At 39.1% G+C, this 23,118-nt stretch overlaps 1 protein-coding gene across 4 annotated transcripts; it reads left to right on the forward strand.

Annotated features, from left to right (window-relative positions):
• The first annotated feature begins 183 nt into the window (after positions 1-183).
• LOC116043931 (WD repeat-containing protein 37) lies at positions 184-22,350 on the forward strand. Of its 4 annotated transcripts, XM_036004751.1 has the most exons (16): positions 184-370; positions 1,800-1,967; positions 5,696-5,731; positions 9,048-9,144; positions 10,219-10,314; positions 10,457-10,521; positions 11,164-11,250; positions 15,052-15,187; positions 15,648-15,719; positions 16,066-16,110; positions 17,241-17,317; positions 17,411-17,648; positions 18,587-18,728; positions 19,838-19,972; positions 20,341-20,455; positions 21,301-22,350. In XM_036004751.1, the coding sequence occupies exons 2-16, from the start codon at positions 1,830-1,832 to the stop codon at positions 21,430-21,432; spliced, it is 1,611 nt and encodes a 536-aa protein (XP_035860644.1). In that variant the 5' UTR covers positions 184-370; positions 1,800-1,829; the 3' UTR covers positions 21,433-22,350. The 4 variants fall into 4 exon arrangements, with proteins under 4 accessions (XP_035860644.1, XP_031146822.1, XP_035860645.1 ...); XM_031290962.2 differs by lacking the exon at positions 11,164-11,250 and having other exon boundaries at positions 185-370; XM_036004752.1 differs by lacking the exon at positions 5,696-5,731 and having other exon boundaries at positions 185-370.
• Positions 22,351-23,118: the final 768 nt, after the last annotated feature.

The following is a 23,118-nucleotide window of genomic DNA, read 5'->3' on the forward strand; positions in this document are numbered from 1 at the left end:
GAATTCCTTTTCAGTGTTTTTATTATGCCGAATTAACAGTAAGGTGCAGTTTATTTTTTAAAAACCTATAATAGTTGATATGTTAAGGTGCTGGCGTGTGGTAACACCCAAGAAGACCATAAACTAACCCCTTTCAGAGTAGAGTATGGTGGGCTTTTCACGTTCTACAATTGGATTTTATTGTGAAAAACCCCGGGCCGGAATTGGCTTCGTTATCTTTTTCTCACGTAACGGAGCTCGTCAACTGTCAACACGGATTCTGGACACACAAAAAAACTGCGCTGCATTCTCACACATTGACGAAAATGTTGGAAACTGCGACATTTATCACAATATCCCGGAATAAAACTTTGTGTATGTAGACTTTCTGGTAAGTTATTTTTTTCTATGTTTGGGAAGGTTGTTTTACCCGTTAGCCCATTAGCATGTTTGGCACCATCATCAGCTAAAGGGGATAACGGTAGCTTTGCTTAGCTTAACGCTATGTTGAGCATCGCGCTGTAACGAGGCTTAACAATGTCTAGACGTGCTAATGTTAACGTTCACGTACAGCCAGGGAATTGTATTAATTATTTCGTATTTTCCTCCGAATGTACCGCAACGTAATGTATCTTAAATGTCTTTTTCATTGCCCTCAACAAGAGGAACTATAACTACCAGCCAAGGTGTCTGACAGCTAAACAAGGCAGCTTGGATGACAGAAATGTCTTCATTTGTTAAAAGGCTCGCCGGTGAGAGACCTTCCTATGTGGCAAAGGGCAAATAATTGTGACTTCTGGAGCACAGCTTATGTTATGTTATGTCGTTACTGTGATATGAGCATTCATGACAATGACTGTCTCCTCCTGATACCCAGATGAGTTGAGTCCTAGGGCTGTGCAATGAATCGATTTTTGACCAATATTGACCAAAATAATCGTGATTCTTTCCATAATCGAGCACCCCTTTTGTGTCATGTGTGTCACTACAAGTAGGCCTGTGCCTTTTAAAGAAATTCAAGTTAGGAAAAGAAAATATGAGACTTGCATTATTTTTCTTTGCCGTTATTATGATACATACATTTAAGGTAATGGATCATGACAAAACTTACAATCTACAGGCTTTGAGATTGCATTAATTATTTAGCAGTTTGTATGATAATGTGTGAAAGAAAGATAATCATTAGTTAGTTACATCCTTATGTTGCATGTATTTTGATTGGATTGGTAGTTGGTTAAAACCAGCTATTTTAGGATGTTACCGTGGGCTTTGGAAACTTTGGCATGGGCATTTTTCACATTTTTGTGACTTTTTATTGACTAAATTGATGAATCTAATAATTGAAAATATAACTGACAGATTCACTGTCAATTATAATTTGTTGCAGTCCCTATTAAACAGTGTAAATGCTTGTTTAAAACGATAGTTGTAGCTTCTATTAACTTTACAGTCCAATGTGTTGAACGTTAACTAGACTTGGTGAAGTAATTTTGTTGCTCCATAGCTGAACATTTCAGCTTTCTTCAGCAAAATATAGGAAGAAACGGTTCTGTTATTGTTGCACACTTCTCAGTTTCTATCTCTCATGTTTCACCTTAAGGTACCCACTGTGGGTGTAATGAGCGCGTATGCACAGCAACACTCTGTCTCACACTCATTCATTTTGTCATTTCACACAGTCACACGAGGAAGCTGCCAAATACAACACCCTGCCAAGTGTAGTTGTTGAGTGACGGACTCGCACCCAGATTATTTCCCACCGGGATTTTGTTGTCTTGATTCTAGTTTCACCTTCTTTCCTTTTGATGTTGTACTTTCAGACTGTGGTTACATCAGGTTTGGAAGGAGGGATGCCTGTGGAGAGTGGGAGCAGCGCTGCCGCCCGCCAGGCCAAGCAGAAGAGGAAGTCCCACAGCTTGTCCATCCGCCGGACCAACAGCACCGAGCAGGAGCGCTCCGGCCTGCAGAGAGACATGCTGGAGGGACAGGTGACGACTCGCTCATTTACTTGGGAACCAGCAATTATCAGCCTGGACGATTATCCAGGCCGATATTTGGCAATTTGCAGATTATCTGTATTTGTGTTTTATTTTACCAATAACCGATAAAGTTAATTATTAAAAAGTGCGCTACAGCTCGGTAAGCAGTCTACAACACTTGCAATAAGCTGTTAGCATGTCTAGACTTCAGGAAGCTATTTTTGTATTTATTTCTTTGACTGTGTATTATGTTTAGTGTTACATTTTTATTACATAGTTGCCTGAAGCATTTAAACAAACTTTTGTGTTGGAGTTTGTAACATTCCAAAATGTAAATTTTTACGTAAATGCATATCGGTTCCAAATATCCCTTAACGGTTTCATTTACTACAAATAATCGGTATCGATATCGGCCCTGAAAAAACAGTCGGCCCCTATCATTCACACAGTGAAAATACACAAAGTCACCAGAAAAAAATGTTAACCAAGTATTTAAATAGTCATAACTTCTAGGCAAAAACCCACTAGATATACCAAGCTGAACTTCCTGCTGCTCATCTGGAAGCGTCAAACTCCTCCTGTCTGTCATCATTAGCTTGCTAACTGTCGTGCTGTTGCTGCCAGCCCCCGTAGCCTCTCGTTGTAAGCCTAAGCCAATTAGGTTTTGATGCACCCATTTAGAGGGGACATAATGGTTTATAATACTGTTGCCGACTTAAGCGTGCCACAATTACAGCATGATTGCTGTAAAGTTATTTTAACTCAGTGGATAAAACAGATGGATTCAGAACAGGCAACGGCATTTGCACTTTGCTCAGGGGGATTGCTTAGATCAGCGGTGCTTGTTCCTGGTTCTGATGCTGTGTTCGAGGCAACCCATAACTCGTGTTTTCACAACCTTCTCCCCGTGAAAGTGCCCTGGAACGACAGTCAAACCCGTAACTTACTCCCTGTGAACTGGTACCAGATGGTTGTACTCCCAGTTACAGTTTTTGACGTCTCACACACGTAAACAACAATGGCGACCTCTGTTGATGCTGTACAGATGCCAGTGATTAACGGTGAGAAATAGAAATAAATACACATGAATAGGCAACGTAAAGTAATTCCGCACATTGTAATCAAAACAATACACATATGATTGTGTACTACTACAGGTTATGTTTATTAAATGAAGCCCAAAATATGTCACCAACTAGAAATTGCTAGTATCAGCTAGCGCTAGCTAACGTCAACGTTAGGTAGCCGCTAGTTAATGTTAGGTAGCCTAACCTGAACCCTGCCAATGTTTAGCTAGCCAGCTTTGACGGTGTTGCCTGGAACGCTACCAAGTCGTGAGTCGTGACTTGAAGTCGTAACTTACGGGCTAAAAATTGTGTCTGGAACGCAGCATTAGGAACAAGAGACCTGCTGGGTTTCAATCTGGCCAATAAGGAACTGAATTACTCCAGGGATGCTGGGTAAACACAGTGACCCAGAGTTAATTATCTGAAAGATGGTAATCCCCCCCAAAAAAAGGAGTGAGATAAACTGAATCAAGGATTGGCTACATTCCTCTTAGATGTAAACTTGTGAGGAAAGTATCCATCATATCTTTATTCTGTGTTTAAGCTCAGTGAATTTTCACTTGCCAATTTGTACGACCTGAACACAACTGAGGTTCTAAACGGCGCCCCCATAGTTCCTCCAGAGCCACAGAAGACATTATACGCTGCTCCCAAAGGCTCTGGAATACTTCTCAGTAAACTGAACTTCAAGTGTAAAATTGGTGGCATACTCCTTTATTATTATTATTATTATTATTATTATTATTATTATTATAAGATAAACCAAAAGAGAGGTTGCATGGTTTGCTGCTTCATGCTAACTGGAGATCAATTATACATGAAATCATAGTTAAAGTGCTCATATTCTTTTTGGCTTTTTCCCTTTCTGTTATCGTGTTATATATATTTTTTGTGCATGTTATAGGTTTACAAAGTGAAAAAGCCCAAAGTCCACCCCAAAGGGACTTACCATCTCCAACAGAAAACACTGTTCACAAACTGCTCCAAACAGCTCTATTGTAGTCCAGCCTTTACTTCAGAGACAAACGTGGTCACTTTGGAACACACGTTATAATGCTCACCTAGCTGCTAGCATGGTACGCCCTCATACTCTGCTTCTGACTGGCTAGTAGTCCTTACCTAGCTACTGCGCATGTGCGACTCCCAACAAAGATGTTACAGCAGTGAGAGGTCTCACTCTGTAGCTAAAACAGAGAGCTCAACACACAGGGTGAAAAGAGGAGCTGCAGCAATGAGCAGTACAACAAAAATATGGTGTTTTTTTTTTTTTTAAATTAAACTATATAAACCTATTCTGATATAACCTCTAAATCCAATTATGAACCTGAAAATGAGCATGATATGAGCACTTAACAGTTAACATAAACACAATTTTACTTTGCCATAGGCGCTTTATTTGGACTCAAAGTCATAACTTTTATTGCATTCAGGTTTTCTGATGCCCTTTTGATGTTTTTTTTACATTTTGCTTTGTGTTGTCCCCTATCCTGGAAGAAAGTTTTGTCTCAGCGCTTTATGGTTAAAACAACAAATAAATTTAACTTGAATTTGCACAAATGCTAACAGGACTGTGGGTTAAGGGAAGCTGTATTACTGTCTGTAGAGTCCAAATCTAGTTTGTTATAACGGTTTCAACAACTCTATTTGATTAATAAACGTGCCAAAACTAGGTGAATTACAACTTTTCCATTAATTTGGGCTCTGCATCACATAACCTGATATAGATGAACATACATTTTTTTCCTGGGTATAACTGTTATGCAGTGAGAGAACTTGGACATTAAACCTCAGTCTATGGACCTTTTTCACAGCAGACATTTTTGACTTGTCATAGAAGGAAAAGCACAGCTGAAATTGATCACCTTAACGATGGCTCAATTCCATCAAGTGTCCCAGTGAGCTATTTCAGTGAGTCAGCATGCACAATACCAGGACCTCTCCTAAGTGGAATACAGCCATCATTAATCATTTTGAATACACCTGTGCTTTCCCTACTACGACATGTCAACATGTCTGCCGTGATAAAGGTCTCCTTGCACTCGGGGCCTGATAAATGAGGCGCTGTGTTCTTCCTGCAAAGACAAAAGAAGGAAAAACACAGGTGCAAATGATACGATTAGCGATGGCTGAACTCTTTTTAACTGACAGAGGCATCATTAGTGTTATTAGTAGCACCTGTGCTTCTCCTGCTATGAACAAGTCAAACTGTTGGCTGTGAAAAAGGCATACAACCATATGAAGAAATGAGACCAATTACCTTTTGTACTGATTTCCCCACCGGTACACTTACGCGAGGTAAAACCTTCTGTGAGAGCAAAATAAGATCGTGGATTAAATGATTAACTCTTACTTTTCTAGATATGTTTATCATGAAGATTCCTCTTGATGTTTAGAGGAGCTTACTTTTTTTTTTTTTTTCCTGACAACTTGCAGATACATTTAACACCCTAAATGAAAGAAAAAGGGTTTATTATTGCTAGCTTGAATGTGGAAGCTGAATTTATGATCTACAGTTGAACATACATAATCACGTACACCCAGTAACCATAAAGTTATTCTGGATTTTGGCCACTTGCAAGGAGCTGTGTCTAACCCAACATGGTGCAAGCAGTGTAATCCCTTCCTCATGACCTTTTTGTTTTTTTTCACTCTGGTCCTTTTTGGTCCCAGTCCTCTGATAATCTGGAATCCCTCATGAGAATGGAGGTAAGTCTCAGGTGTTTCAGACAGTAGTGTGACTCCTCAAATAGTTTTTTTTTTTTTAGAGCTAGCTTTTAAGGTGTAGTTTAGGTTTGATTAGAGCTCAGAGTTGGTGTTGTGTGGTGGTTCTGAAATTGATTTCTTTATTTTGAATCAATATATACTTTTCCTTTTTATTTTTTAAATGTGATGTTCTTCATATTCCAGCAACAGTTAAGGCTCAGATATACTAGCTTTTTAACCATGCATACGTGTCGACTTGCCTGCGTTCTTTGCGTGTACCTGGAGGATTAAACGTGTATCCGCTGGGGTCAAAGTCTCGGTATCGGCACCGGTATAGAAAATGTTTTAACGATACCCAGCCCTACTAATGACTCAATTCTCTGTGTTTCTGATTTTAGATGGTGAGAGAAAGTAGATTTAACTGTTCTGTAAGTTTAACAGATCGTGATACATGTGTCTGAACGGTTTGCTGTCTTTCCAGATGTCAGACGGGCTCTAGACACATGCAGATGTATGCAAGGCTTTATGCAACATGCATATGCCCATTTCCTGTGTTTTCTGTTTTCTGTGTGCACTATTGCACAAACCTTTTCTGCTGCCAACGTCAGCCTGTGAATGCTAACGGCACACTTGACTGGTTTCTTTAGAAAATATAGCTGCGAGCAGCAATTCAGCCCAAGCCAAGAGTGCGTTATGCAGAGTACACTGCACTCAGGTACAAAGACACACTGAGCCATTTCATTATGATTGGACAAAGCTTTGAGGAGATGTGGCCTGGAGTGGGAATTTCTGTAAAATAGAGGCTCACAAACAAGAGAATGTCTTTGGAGTTGTAATGTCACGTTTGCAAACGAGGGCAGCTCGATTATTAAAAATATATAATCACAATTATTTTGGTCAGTATTAAAATCACGATTATTTAACACAGTTACTCGTTGACTTTTGGAAAGATGTTGCCTTTATTGAACAGGGAAACGGTTAAACAAATCAACAGTGAAAACACCTTGAAATGTGAAATTTCCCTTAATACTTTTCCAGTTGAACTTTTTGAATTGCCCTTAGAATAAAAATATATATTACATATGTTGGCTAAGTGAGTTTACCCTTGGGGAGGGGCCAACGTGCGCGTGTTATTCAGATCACAAGACAAAATAAGAGTTACTTGCAAATCGCAATGTGCAGAATCATTGTTTTTCTCAATAACATTGTTTTTGTGATCGTTGGGAGCCAGAATTGCAATCAAAATTCGATTAATTGCATTGGTTTATATTCAGTATATCAAAAATGCCTCCCAAGAGGGGAGAGTGTAACTTATTGTGTCTTAATCAGACAACCTGCAGCTGCTATATTTGTTTTGATACATTGGATACACAGGCTCCGTCTTTGGCTTTAAGGGTGTCTGCTTGCCAACAACTAAACACGGACAATCGGTTCATAAAAGGATAGTTATGTTTTCCAATAGTGCTTTTGCGTTACATGGCCCACTTCTTGTTCGTGTCTGTGCTGTTGACTCTGTCACAATAAATGATTTTATGAACTACAGACGTGTAAAAACTACTCGCTGCTGTAATAGCTTACTACTCCGATTTATTGCATTGTGACTCATAAGTAGGCCTTATAGTTTTTTGTTTTAAAGAATTGGTGTCGATCAGTGTTAATTTGAATGGGTTTAAATTAATAAACATTGCATTTGATAATCAATAATAGGGATAGACCAACGTTTTTTTGGCAGTTTGCAGATGATCCGTATCTGTTTTATTTGCCTGATAACCGATAAAGTTAATGAATTAAAAAGTGGTCTACTTTGGCTCGGCACCAGCTTTGTGTCTGTCCCTCTGCTTACTTCATTTTAATATCGGTTTCATTAACTAATAATTGGTATCGGTATCAGCCTTAAAAAAATAGTATTGGTCGGTCCCTAATCAATAATACAAGTCCACTTGAAAATGAATTATAAACACACCAGTTACAGCACAAATTTTTAAGAATAACCAGTACATTGGTCCTAGGCTTTATCATTTTACTCCTATTTGTTTTTAGTTGTTTATTTCATTCAAGATTTAATTTATTTATTTATGTACTTATTTTTCTCGTATTTGTGGCACTGTCTGTTCTATTTAATTCATTTATTTTTTTTGTTTGTAGCTTCCATTCTCAACCTTTGGTCAATGTGATTCGTGGATAAATAAATGTCTGTATGTAGAGTTAAGTTGAATTCCTGAAACTGTTGTTTTTCAGCTTGATGAGGGGGAAAATGCTGTTCTACTGTACGTTTAATACTAATAAATAAACCAGGGAGAAGGAAAGAGTAATTACCATTAATTTAACCATGTATTGAGTATCTAATTTTAATTTGCTTTGAGGCACAAAATCAACAACTTATTGTCATTTTCTTCCCATTTTCCTCTTCACTCCTTGTTTATATAAATAAAGTAATGGACTATGGTCATCACAGGAGGACTTACTATACTGTAAACTAGTATTGAGTGTCTTGCTGCATGCACACGGACAACAAATCAGTTCATACTGAGCGTCTTTTAAAAAGGTTGGGTATGTCAGCTATTATATGCTTTTAATTTAGAGTATCTGCTTTTCATTGAACATTTCCTGCTCACTGTTGAGTTTACATCTCTGATCCTGAGATAATATATATATGATGATGATATAATGATATGGTACATATGATATCACAAGGAATAGGTGAGTTTTGAATACTTAAATGTGCCTGGTAACAATAAGTTCAATGGGATCTTGTCCATAATGTGTTTTTTAACTGAAACATTGCACGGTGGTACATTGGAATTGATGTTATGTGTTTGCTTGTTCAAGCCAACAGGCCACAGTTTAAAGCCTGTTTGTAGGCTGTCTAAAAACACATTCTGGCAGTTGTAAGGCTGTGCTCTGTAACCCTTTTTTATTGATTCTTTCCTGTTGGAGCCTGAAACACAAGTTCACTCTTATTTCCTTCCTCAAGGTTTTTATTGTGTGATAGGAGTGTTTTCGTCTGGCTTTTTGTTGCAGTGGTACGTTTTGTATTGGTGGTGCCAAATAACAAACTTGTTTTGTATGAAGGCTTACAAATACTTCACAGTCTCATCTCTGTAATATCTTATTTTACTGCATAGTTTTATTTTATTTTGGACATTGAGTTCTTTTTTTCTGACCTTCAGTGATGTGATTTAGTGATTTATCCCTTTTTTTTTTTTAACACCCAGTATTTGAACTGAAGCACCAGCCTCACATACACTTCCAGCTTCTCCCCTCAGCGATGAGCCGATGTTTCCAGGTTGTTTCATGCGCTCCCTTTGTCTCCCTGCAGGACTCCAAACTGCCTCTGTCTCTGAGGAGCAATCTGCTGGACCTGTTCAGTCAGATCGAGAGGGAGTTTGAAAACCTCTACATAGAAAACCTGGAATGTAAGTCAATAAGTATTTTTAAATTAAATATGCTTTTTAACTGCGGTCAATTAAAATCCAGTATACCCAGTACAGCTGTCTCCTGCATTTATGTGTGCAGCTAGACAGGAACAAACTCCCGCTAAGTGCTTTTGCTGAAGGGCAATTTGACTGTAATTGTTGAGGAGAAGCACATTTGTTTTTAACCACATTTCTTCATCTAGTCAAACACAGCTTCTGTTTTTCTACCCTTGGAGCTACAAAAATCAATTAGGCAAGGCAAATTTATTTATAGAGCACTTTCTCATACACAGGTCATTCAAAGTGCTTTACAGGCAGAAACAACAACAACAAATATACAATTGAGATACATGAGAAGACAAACATTATAAAGGGGTAACATAGTTTAAAAACAAATAAAGTAATTCAAATACCATCAAGCAAGACTAATTATGCTACCTGTTCTTGTGACAAATAATGTAGCATTTGACTGAGAAATATGTTTTGATTATGTCATTAAAGAGCAAGAATACATTTACAAAAGATAATAAAAGTAGACCATGTCTCTTAAATTCAACAACTATTTGACTTTCTTTGAAAAAGTCATTCTCACATTGATTCTTTTTGCTATTAAAACAACGGATAAGAATGGCATTCAGTTTTACATTTGCAGTGATTAGTAAAGTAACAACATTGCTATAAACCAAATGATGTATTCAATTACAAGCACAGGCATTTTTTGGTGTCACTGCTGATTTTTGGTCTGATCCTTTAGAGATTTCTGTCTCGAAGAGGCCATTGCAGGAGTTTTTGAGCAGGATAATTTCAGGATCTCCCATGATGTCTGCTCGTGGAACAAGTATCTTATACTAGACTTGTTAGCCAGCTACCTAACAAAGACACAGCATGTTTATTTTCTGACCTGAGCCTCTCTGATAGGCTTTTATAAACACAAAGCTCCTATTCTTCCCTGGCAAGTAACCTGGTCTGAACATGGCGCCATGATGGCAGTGAAACCCGTGCTGTGTTCCAGTTCAGAGTGCAGTTGGTCTTATTGCTGCCAGTCTTTTAACATGTGACCTGTTTGACTCTCAGTACGCCGAGAAATCGAAACGCTGAATGACCGTTTGGCTGCAGAAGGGCAGACTTTCGAAGGGGCAGATTTAGCCAAAGGAGCACTGAAAACGAAAGGTGGGACACATTTCACTCTCCTTTCACATCAGGTTTATGTGCATTTCAGATGGCATGTATTTAGTGAAATGTCTACATGAATTACTTTTTTACTTTTTTTTTTTTTATTATCAATTTATATATTATTTCTGACAATCCACAGCGAGCCATAGCACCAGCCAGCTGTCACAAAAACTAAAGACGACCTACAAGGCTTCCACAAGCAAGGTAAATACCTTTTTATTTTAAAAACATTTTGCCATTGCAAAAAAAAAAAAAGGAATAAGATTTGTAGAGAAAGTATCCAGAAATTGTTAAATCATTGTTTTACATATTATAGATTTAAAGTCTGCTTGCATAGGTGTGTGTTTATATTTATCATATGGTTTTATCACAGGGTACCCGCGGGGTCTTAAAAGAAAAAAATATTCGAAAAATAAGGCCTCAAAAGTCTTAAATTTCTTTAGAAAGTCTTAAAATTCATTCACAAAGGTCTTACATTTGTATTGTCCTTTCATAAGATTAAATAACTCCATTGTTTTATCACAAAGCATGTACGTAATCGAGTACTAAAATAAAATGTATTAAGTTCAAGTACTATTTTCATAGCCTAAAACCCTTTCTGATATTCCATAATATCCTGCATACTTTTGCCAGTATGTTCATGAAGTTGGTATTAAATTTCATTCTAAATGATATTAAAAAGGTCTTAAATGTAACTTGTGGGAACCCGGGGGTACCTTGTATCAAAGCATTGTTGAAGATGCAATGCTTTGAGAACACTGTCCATTGACTTCTATCAGGTGAATAAATCGGCTTCAATGTTTTCGTCAGTGAACTGCTGTCTTTCTTCACCTTCTTTGCTCGTAGCCGCGTTCAAACTCTTGCCATGCCAGAGTAGGTGGATCCCGCAACTTCGGTGTAACCGGTTGGGAGTTGTGGGGTGGAGACTCATGGGTAAACTTGTTGCTTTCTCCCCCTTGTGTGCCAATATGCATGAACAGCCCAGCCAGGGGGTCGACACTCCCTCCCCAAGAGACTTGGTCATTCAAATGTAGGAGTTTGAGCTTTTCTATCAGTTTCTGGTGTGAGATAAAATACGACTTTATTATCTCACTAACAGGCTTCTTCAGTTTGCACCTCCTTGGTTTTCATTTAGCTTCTTGTTGGCATTCACATAATGGTACACTACGGAGACATCGTTAACATGAAGCAGCGGTTACCTCAAAATGCCTTTTTGCGCCTTGATTAATAAAATACTCAAGGTGGAGGAGCATTTGTTGGCTGCTTTAGATCATTGCTCGAGGCAGAGTGTGGTCTGCTGAAAATTGCACAGCCATATCAGATTTAGCTTTTTATTTAAATTTTTTGAATCCTTTTAAGAATAACAAACGTTCACAAAGATTTGAGTAGGTGATACCCTTTTTTTTTTTTTTTTTTTAAAGCACTCTGTTAACAGATGTATCAGGTATAGTGACTTGAAAGAAGTCAGCTCTCTCAAATTACAAAAATAAACACACAGCGTTTTTATATAAATATATAAAAACTCTGTGTGTTTATACAGAGACATACAGAGAGGTACATTTTAGTTCAGTCAGTTAAAACATCCTCCACCCGGGTAGCTCACCATGTAGAGGCTCAGTCTTTACCGCAGCGGTCGCAGGTTCAAATCTGACCTGCAGCCCTTTGCTGCCTGTCATCTCTCTCTCTCTCTCTCTCTCTCTCTCTCTCTCTCTCTCTCTCTCTCTCTCTCTCTCTCTCTCTCTCTCTCTCTCTCTCTCTCCCTCCCTCCCTCTCTCCCCCACTCCCCCTCCCTCCCCCCTTTAAGCTGTCTTGTCAAAATAAAGAGAATTTTTGTTGCGTATTTTGGACAGGACAGCTTAGACTTGAAAGGGGAGAGAGAGGGGAATGACATGCAGCAAAGGGCCGCAGGTCAGACCAGGAACCCGCGGCCGCTGCGTCAAAGACTGAGCCTCTGTATATGGGCGCGCGCTCTAACAGGTGAGATACCCAGGCACCCCCAAAAAAATTATCTTTAAAAAAAAAATATTCGCTGGCACTGGATCGATCTAAATGACCTCAGTCTTATATTTGAAATTTCTCTACTGGCAGTTTTTGTATTTATATCTACAAAAAGCTAAAATCAGCCAACATAATGGTTTACTTAAACTTCTATCACGTGCTAACTTTTGCTAGTTGTTTCTGTAACTAAAGTTGTTTTCACAAATACTGATTTGAAAAATACATCCCTTTTTAATTTATTGATTGTAAAACAAGCTGAATCTTGATGTGGCTACAGCAGACTGCACACTGAAGCTACGAAGTGTAGAGCATTAACCTGCTGGATGCGTTAGATCCTCCACTCGGCTAGTTACTTAAAGCTTATTTTGCAATGCTTCGCGTTTCCTTAAACCTTCCAGTCCCTGTTGCTTCTTCTTTTTAAATGCAGCAAGTTGCTTCAGTTAAAACATTTTGTTCTGGATTCATCCTCATTCTCACAAATTACTGTCCATCCAGAGTCAGCTGTCACTTTTACATTGTCACACTGCGTTATGCATTATCTGACAAACTTAAAGACGCAATTTTTCTATTCTTTTTACGAGACAATCTGCCGTAATGCTTGCAAACAACCAACAACCACTGGTTCCCACCATGCTTAGCGATGGTATTTTTCATCATATCTGCAGCATCACTTCTATCTGTTTTATTTTGACTATAATTTGTTGATTTAATACCTTGTTAACAGATAGAAAAATGAACGGAAATGCTCTGTCGTATGTGTAGCCTGAGATACATTTTTCACATGAATGATGCCGTTCTTTATGCTCTCCTGCTTCCTTTCAGTTGGAAGTTATTTAGTGGTCTGTTTCCAAAACGAACCGAGGGTCCAGTTTGTATCATCCCTATCTTTAACGTAAACATCTCGACCAAACCTTGATACAACCGATAATTATTACTGATCAATTCTTTGTCACACCATAACACAGTATTTTTTTGCCCCCTCTTTTTCCCCCTTCTAGATATTTCTTTTTCTTCTTTTTTTGCAGTTTTGCATTTATAGTAATCCTGGTATGGGAAATGCAGTTTACAGTACTGATACTTAATGTTTCTGCATTTGTGTTGATACCAGATCTGGGTTGACTGGTCTTTGATGTTTGTTTAGCCCTTGTGTTGTCTTCCCGTTGACCATGAACTTGTTCTCTTTCCGGGTCAAAATTGAAAATGTCGTCCCGGCGTTTTTGTCACTTATTCCGATGCTTTTGACAATTTTTTGTTTTGTTTTTGTTTTAAACGTTTTTGTCACTTATTTCAAAGCTTTTAAAAAAAAAAAATGAATTGTCAATAAACCTAAGTTCTATGACATACCTAATTTTTCAGTTAAAAAAAAAAAGCAGAAATTATGATTTTATTTTGACTAATAGTTAAGATCAGAGGATTTTGAGTTTTGTTATGTCAAAGTTTAGTCAGGATACTGTTTTGAAACCATTTAATTTTTCTTTTCAAATGCTATAAAATTCTATAAAACACCCAAAATTCAATGAAAGTAATCATTTTATTTAACCTGCAAATGTTTTATGGGCTCCATACAACGTACATGCATGCATCCAAGTTATTTTGGGGCATTTGGTTGAAAGAACCCCATATTTCTGAATTTTTTAATTTTTTAATTTTTTTTTTAAACGGGTCAAATTAGACCCGAGGACAACACAAGGGTTAAAAAGCATTTGGAGCATCAGATTGGTGGCGACCCCCACCTAGCATGTGCTTAAAAACAAGCTTAAAGCTATAGTGCGTAGTTTCTGTCGCCCCCATGAGGAATTCTAAGTAATGACGACAACGCTGTCGGCGCGTCCACATGATACAAGCCTTCCGTGATCGCGTACACACCCCCACCCCTCCTCCACAGTGGCTAGTAGCCAAGGAGGACACAGAGGATTAAAAAAACATGGACTCTTCAGAAGAGGTAACTATCTTCACTCGAGCTTCTGCGCGGCAAAGTCGCCGGACAACACAATCTTCTGAACATAGTCATACTGAGAAATCCAGAGAGAGTTGTGTGGAGCTGATAGTCTTAATTAGCTTTGTAGCAACTCATTTGGCGATGGTTTGAATGTAACGAACGTTCATTAATGTCAAAAAGTTACGCACTAAAGCTTTAAAACAAATGCCAATAAAGATTTTTTTTTTTGGGGAGGTAAAACCTCTTGAACCCAGGACTGATATGAATAACGCTGTTGACAACCAAAGCTTCTTTAGCCCTGGCATACTACACGGACCCTGCTGAGCAGCTCTTCAGTTCTGCTGACCCGCTTCCTCCCTCTGTCCGACCAGGGTTCCTACACAGCTCTGCAAAAGTCTGAAAAATTAAAATTGCATCATTTCCAGGCCTTGAAATGTTTGTAAAAATGAGGAACGAGTGTGAGGAAAATGTGAAACCTTTAAATTTTATTTTATTATACTTAGGTTTTAAATATTTAAGTCACTAATTTGATAAAAAAAAAAATGATTTTTAAAATAAGAGGCCTTAATTATCTCTAATAATGATCACTGTTGGGTCTTATTAACCCCCCAAAATGCCAATTTCCAAGTGTGACAATGCTAAAACACGTCAGTGTTAATACCCACACAACAAACATGTAGAAGTAATAGATATAAAACGTGTAGAAGATGAAGTTTTTGAGAAGTGTGTAGGAACCCTGTTAGGTTCAGTACTGTGATTTCCCTTCTGTGTTAACGTGAGTTTGATGTCGGTGTCAGATTGTGTCCAGTTTCAAAGCGACCACGTCCAGAGCGGTGTGCCAGCTGGTCAAGGAGTATGTCGGCCACAGAGACGGCATCTGGGACCTGAGCGTCACCAGGACACAACCTGTGGTGCTCGGTACTGCATCTGCAGGTAGTTCACTCATTTTTTTATTGTTAATATCTTTCCTCAAATGTTTTTTTTTTTTTTTACTTGTTTGCTTTCTCTTTGGCTTAATCTTTTGTTTTCTGTCTTTAACTCACCTTGTTATTCTTCTCTGAACCAACTATGTTGAAGAATATTTTGTTTCTAAGTTTGTTTTTTCCCTTAAATCAAATGGCAGTGTTCCTGGTTTTCACACTGTCAATGTTGAAAATGTCAAGGCTTCTTGTCCATTTTTAGAAATGCATTTGTCAAATCTAAATACATATTTTAATTCCAAGGAAGTTAATTTCATGCTAGATTTAACTTCAGAAACTCTGTATTCAAACAATTTGTAAAACCCAAACCAAAAAAACACACTTGAATGTACACAGTAATGAAAAATTGCTTTAACTCTAAATCTCATCTTTCTTTTCCCTCTTTTGTGTCCATCCGTACTCTGTCTCAACAGATCATTCTGCGATGCTGTGGAGCATTGAGACGGGAAAGTGTCTCCTCAAATATATGGGCCATCAAGGATCAGGTAGAGTCAGAAATGTAAAGTACAAGTATAAAAATAGATCTAATTAAATTCACTAGACTGTCCTCACAGACAGAGCCTCGCTTCAGGGCACGTTTTAAAAGGTTTGCCAACATGATGACCTGCTGAATGCTGAAGTGAAAATCTCCAGCCCTTACTGTTACAAAGTTGTACATTTTTAGAAAATGTAGGTAATCTCTTCAAAATATGTTAATTTCTTTTTAACTCATCAAATAAAGGCTAATTGGAAGCGGCCATCAGAAAATTGAAGGTCAGGATTAAGTACTATCACAATAGTGTCTGTTATGGCGTGACGTAATCCATCTACTGTATGTCTCTGTCTCCGCAGTCAACTCGATCAAGTTCCACCCCACTGAACAGATGGCTCTAACAGGTAAAGATCCACTGAAACTGAAACATCCTTAAAATTCTCGGTGGTAGCAGCCACATCAGGTGGTTTTCTGTATATTTCTTTACTGCAGCAGCTGCAGTGCTTCCACAGCGGGAATAATCAACTTGCACATATCAAAATAAGAGCTATCCGAGGAAGGTTACAAAACAAGGGCATCTGGACTTGGTTAAAGCTGCTCGAAGACTATTTGTCTCTTATCTGAGAGACTTCGTCACTTCTGAACTGAAGAACTAAACTGAAGAAGACTCTCGGTCCAGTTGCCCTTGTTGTTAAACCTTCCTTGGATAACTATAACCTGGATGACTGAGAAGCTGTAAAACCTCTCGTAGCCTAACCTGGAATGGGCGTAAGATTGAAATGTGTGTCGAAATGAACCTCAACATCTACAACAACATTTCAAACATGAACATGTTAAAAAAAATAAAAAGATAAATAAGAACATGTACATTTCAGTACAGGCAAGAAAACCAACACAAACAGAACCCTCAGCAAACATACTGTATCTTTCAAAATTAGTAAATGACTCAAATAAGCATTTCCATGTTCAACAAGAGTAAGAACAATGTATATATTATAAATACACACATGCATACATGCCTATATACATACTTACACACACACATGCACATGCATACACACACATGCATACACACATTTACACATACATACACTCATGCACACACGCATGCATACACTCATGCACACACGCATACACGCATGCATACACGCATGCATACACGCACACGCGCATACACTCATGCATACACTCATGCACACACGCATACACGCATGCATACACGCATGCACGCACACGCGCATACACGCATGCATACACTCATGCACACATGCATGCATACACTCATGCACACACGCATACACACATGCATACACACGCATACACACATACACACACGTACATGGTTTTTTCTTTTCCAATTATTATTATTATTATAAAATATATTTTTAATGTTTTACTACAAGTTTTGACCTCAAAGTAGAACTGTGGACACAAATGGTGGCGTGTCTTTACACACTTCTTTCATACAGTGATATTTTTAGGGAGGGTCATCTTGGCTCTGATATTGGTTTTGCCCCATCTCTCTCCTCTTCAGCCTCTGGAGACCAGACGGCTCACATCTGGAGATACATGGTGCAGCTGCCGACTCCACAGCCAGTTGCTGACATCAGCGTAAGTGTCAACAGCACTACCAACGTGATAGTGTGTGTTACTGAGCTATTGAAACTTTCATTGTTTCTGAAACTTAATTTCTTTTGTCGGCAGCAAACACCCTGCGAAGACGACGTGGACTTTTCGGATAAAGACGAGGCCGACGTCGAGGTTGAGGGTCCAAACGACTGTCCTTCTGTCCGCGTGGCAACCACGACTCTACGCAGCCATCAGGGTGTGGTGATCGCCGCTGATTGGCTGGTCGGAGGCAAACAGGTTGTGACGGCCTCCTGGGACCGGGCCGCCAACCTGTACGACGTGGAGACCTCAGAGTTGGTCCACTCACTCACTGGTAGGATGAAGCGACTATTGCACTGTTACTGTGCTCAGTGTGTGTTTATTATAACACTTTTGGACTCCAACAGCATGTATGCAGTATTCTAGTGTGTGTGAACTCTATCCAATCTATCCATCTTTTTAATTCTAGTGGAGACACGGTAATGTTGTACTTCTACCTTTTACACAATGTGTTGCGGCTGTAAGCAGTCCAACAAAGTGATGCCGCGAGGGACTAAACACTGAGAGGTGTATAAACACACTGTGACGTGCTCGAGATTGTATTGCAATGATTTATTCCTCCACACGTAAAATACAACAAGCACTGCAGTTACCAAATGTAAAGTTACTTTGTGAGTCGAAATAAGTGCGTTGGTGCGGCGGTCGACAGAAAGCGTTCGCTCCCAGGCTCACCCCCTTCTCTGTCTAAGCCCAAAAAACCAAGGTGAAGTAAACAAATATGTTATCACTTCCGCTCAAACCGCAATGAAAACGCCCACCACCTACAATATAAGTGCACAACACAATAATCAACAAACAACATAAATGAGATCATAAGAAACCATAAGATCATAAACAACATACAATATGTGGCTCCTACACAATGTATTACTTTCACAGGGAACTAGATTAAAGTTGGGAGTGTTTAATACTCGTAAATGCAGCAAGGAACTATTTTCAGATGCTTTTTCATTTCAGTGTATCAGTTTGGTCAGTAATGATAGCCCCATGCTCAACTCTCTTTGACCACCTTGGAGCTGGGAGAAATTCAGGGGTTTGTCTCCCAACAAGTCAGCCTTGAACCCGGCGGTATCACTGTGGAATCAACCACCCTGCTGCCGGATAAATTAGGTTCTAGAAAAGGAGGTGTAGATATGAGAAAAAGATGAAAATGTGTAAGGATGCAACAAAAGGTCATTTTTAAATGGAGAGATTTTCTCGTTGTGTGTTCAGGTCATGACCAGGAGCTGACCCACTGCTGCACACACCCCACCCAGCGTCTGGTGGTCACCTCGTCCAGAGACACCACCTTCAGGCTGTGGGACTTCAGAGACCCGTCCATCCACTCTGTCAATGTCTTCCAGGGACACACTGAGTCAGTCTAACACACACACACACACACACGCGCGCGCACACACGCACGCCATCTATTCCACTCTCCTGTCATTTCCATGATCCCGTTTTGGATGTTAGATTTTTTTTTTTAAATATGTATGTCGGGACAAAAGTGTTGATTGAAATCATTTTTGATTAATTATAATTATTTTGGCAGAGGACAGCGTAGAAATGGTGGAGAGAAAAAGGGGTATTACATGCAACTAAGGTACCAAGGCTGAAATTGAACCCGGGATGTGGCCGGGTTGGCTCAGTGGTAGAGCAGGCGCACATATACTGAGAGGTTTATGCCTCGACGCAGAGGTCCATGGTTTGAATCCGACCTGTGACGATTTCCTGCATGTCATCCCCCTCTCTCTCCCCTTTCTCACCTAGCTGTCCTGTCAAATTAAAGACGGAAAAGCCCAAAATAATTATTACTTTTTTTCTCGCTTAATCGATTAGTTGTTTGGTCCAGAAAATGTCAGAAAATGGTGAAAAATGTGGATCAGTCTTTCCCAAAGTCCAAGATGACGTCCTCAAATGTCTTGTTGAGAATTTTAGCTTTTTTTCCATGAAAAATGATTCAAACTGATTCATCAAAAGTAATAGTTGACAACTAATGGTTTCATCTTTGTGGCTCTAGTGCAGTGTTGTTCATGAAGTTTGTTAATTTTGTATCATGGGAAGGGTAATGAACTTTGGCTTTTAGTTGTGGCTATAATCTCTTGACATTGAGTCATTATTTTGTGTTCTTTTTGTTTTTCAGTTTTTTTTTAATGTATTTTTATTATACTTAAACAAAATTTAAATATACTATAATTTAAATGTACATGTAATTGTAATTTGTGCCACAGGGGGGCGATACAACATTAGTTGTAACTGCTACACAGGAGAAACTTGAAGTAATCTTCTACTGTATGAAACAATTTACTCAGTATTCAGCTCCCTAAATACTGAATGAAGAACGCAGTTGTAAACGGCAATATTTTTCAAACAAACACGGCGAGAACAAACCTTCTTAACAGTCAAGTTGCTACAGTCCAGGCTGCCGCCGCCGCCGCTCTTCTTTAACCATCAGTCTAAACGTTGTCTTCTTGTCCTGCGCAGCACGGTGACGTCTGCTGTGTTCACGGTGGGCGACAACGTGGTGTCTGGGAGCGATGATCGGACAGTCAAAGTGTGGGACCTGAAGAACATGAGGTCGCCCATAGCAACCATCCGCACTGACTCCGCTGTCAACAGGTCTGTGAGCTGTAAACATGCCAACAGATGTGTTATAGTGTAGTGATATACAGCTTCTCCAGTGTTTGTATTCATTTAGTGATGGACACGCAGAGGAAGCTAAATAGAATGAACTGTTTATGATTTTATATCTTTTACACAACTAATATTCATAATATAGGATCTTTTTTTGGATTTAGATATCTGCTTCAATTGGGTTTAATTCAGCTGATAACAGCAAACTGATTTTTTTTTTTTTTTTTTAAATGGCATTGTAGCTGAAAACCTTTTCTTTCAAAGCCATTGGAAATTATTCATGCTGTTATGATATAGTACCACGTGTTGCAGTTGGAATTTGATCCCTTTCATCCTGCCGTTGTCGTGTCCAGGATCAGCGTGTCGGTGAACCAGAAAATCATCGCTCTTCCTCACGACAATCGGCAGGTCCGGCTGTTCGACATGTCCGGGGTGCGACTGGCTCGGCTCCCACGAAGCAACAGACAGGTCAGTCAGTGGAGGAGGAAGGGCCTCTGAATCGCCCCTCACAGTTTACGCGCGCGCACACACACACACACACACACACACACACACACACACACACACACACACACACACACACACACACACACACCCCTTTCAGTGTGAAATGAGTTATTGCTCTGGATTAAAAATGACCATTTGGAAAAGGTCATCATTCATCTGTACTATATAATGGTATCAATTTAAAGACTTAAAACATAATAGTTACTCTTCCTATGTTGAAATTTACCTCTTACAGCATGTGATGGGAATCTTTCTAAATAACATAAAATCCTCCCAAAAGATTTTAAATGGCTATCCATCATGTTGACAGCAGATTACGTTTAAATTTCAGAGATTTGCATTTTTATGTCTTTGAGTTCAACACTTACTGAGTTTGCTTTTAAAGCTTGCAAGACCGTTGAATATCGTTGTCCTCCTCCTGAGTTCAAGTGAAAGATTTTGGTGTTTCCTGTTGCTCTGAATGCTGAATCAGGTTTTGAGTCACTACTTTTGCCAGAAGAATACATTTTAAATGTCATTGACTTGAAATAAAACCCAACCATGGGGCTCCCTGCTGGTGAAGCAATTGCAACATCCTCAGGTTAAAGTCCAGACAGGGATCTTTGTTACGTATCGCATATGGCAAAAATAAAGAAATAAAATGCATAGAAGCACCACAGATTTTATATTTGCAGCAACTTGCATTTGCACCATTTAATAATCAGTAAGAAATTCAGAATATATCGTCATCAGACTACTTTGTGGTCTTACAACCCCTCACATGTCCTCAGTGTTGAACAGTTTCTGTGTTGTATGTCGTGGTTTAGGGTCACCGCCGGATGGTGTGCTGCTCCGCCTGGTGTGAAGACAACACCTCCTGCAACCTTTTCACCTGCGGCTTCGACCGGCAGGCCATCGGCTGGAACATCAACATCCCCGCCCTGCTGCAGGAGAAATGACCTCCTGCTACTGTCACTTTACTGTGAAACTCCACCCAAAGTCTGTCTTTGGAGCATCAAACACTCACATCCTGCGGGCTTAAAAGGTGGCTTTAAAAAAAAAAAGTTAAATTTTATCCTTCTTTTTGTCTGTGAAAACTTGTCGCATGATGTAATCGATGTAACTTCAGCTATCGCTCAATGACAGATAAAATTACAGACTTTTAACAGCTGTCTTTTGAGTTCACAGGAGGTCAGTTTTTGACACTTCAAGCTCCCTGAAGTCTGACCTCCCCCAGACTGAGGAGGGCAGGAAAGAAAAAGCACTTGTGCTCGCTGTCTACTGCATCTGTTACGCTCTCTTAACTCATCACCGCCAATATACACAGATCACATGTGTGTGGTTTTTCTGCGTGGAAGCGATTCCTCCCCATCCAAAAGATGAAAAAAAACAACCTGTGAACCACTGATGATAAAAAGCACAGAGACGTAACGTAGGATAGGCTTCGTCGTCTTTGTTAAAAACCAACAAAAAAAAAGACGCTGAAGAGTTGGGTTAGTGAGATGCTGATTTAAGCAAATCTATTCTGTGCCACTAACAGCAGATTTATGTTTGAATAAGAGTCTGACGCTTTAAAGGAAAACCCCACTAGTTCGATATAATCAATTTGGTGTTTGCAGCAGTTACTCTGTGATAACTTGGCCATTTGGCTTCTTAAATGTCCTGATTGTTATGATTGCTGAACATTGGTGCAAAATAATAGCACAAGAAAGAAGCACTCACTCTTGTAATTGACGCTAAAATTCTTAGCTAAACACCTATAATACACTTTTAAACCGGACATCATATTACCACTGCTTGGTTCTGCTGAGCTCAGATGTTCAGGAGATAAGTAATGCACCTTTTTGAAAATACTTATAGCTTTTCATTGCTGTTTTTAGAAGAAAAAACCCCCCGCATTTGCAGCTTATCTACATAGTCAACACAGAATGGAAAACAGCTGAGTTTCAGCTGATGGCTGGTAGGATTGTTGACACTTTGGCAAATAATGGTCTTATTTTCTAGTAAAAATCTAGATGGCTGATAAAGGAACTTTACTTGTTTCTCTTCTGTGGCCACCTGAAAAAAATGTGAGTAAAAGTATTTCCTGTGCTGGCAGTGGTGCTGTGTAGAGCCCGACCGATAAAGGATTTTTGAGGCCGATATCGATTCAAATATTTGGTGATTTTAAAAATACGATATTCCGATATATCAGCTGATATATATATTTTTTTTAATCCAGAAATGTATCGATCGGGCTCTAGTGCTGTGTTAGAACTAGTACGGTTTTTCTCCAGTGTGGTTACATACGCTTGTATGTTGTTAGCACGGTGTTATACTACAGATCACGGTTCTGGATGGCTTTCAGACTGAACCTGAACAAGCTTGTTAAAAGTAGGAACTCACTTATAAGAACTATGACTTATAAGAAAGGAAACAATTATGCCGGTATAAAGCTACAAAAAACATGATTTATTCCAACAGAGAGGCGGTGACTTCCATTAAAGGAAGCTATATGTGGTGTTTTTATTAGTGCCATTTGCACAACTATATCCAGCCTGAATGGACTGAAAGACACAAATATAAAATCATAAATTACTTCTTTAAATCTTGTGTAATTGTAACCTAAAAGAGAAATCAAACACATAAATAGTTCATCTTGACTT

Source organism: Sander lucioperca, chromosome 9 (assembly GCF_008315115.2).
Source record: "Sander lucioperca isolate FBNREF2018 chromosome 9, SLUC_FBN_1.2, whole genome shotgun sequence".
Lineage (NCBI taxonomy): Eukaryota > Metazoa > Chordata > Actinopteri > Perciformes > Percidae > Sander > Sander lucioperca.

Excerpts from the sequence above, each read along its gene's own strand:
- LOC116043931 (XM_036004751.1), top strand. The coding sequence starts at position 1,830 with ATGCCTGTGGAGAGTGGGAGCAGCGCTGCCGCCCGCCAGGCCAAGCAG. Across the intron at positions 5,732-9,047 it reads AATCCCTCATGAGAATGGAG|GACTCCAAACTGCCTCTGTC; the intron begins GTAAGTCTCAGG and ends GTCTCCCTGCAG. Across the intron at positions 19,973-20,340 it reads ACTGACTCCGCTGTCAACAG|GATCAGCGTGTCGGTGAACC; the intron begins GTCTGTGAGCTG and ends TGTCGTGTCCAG.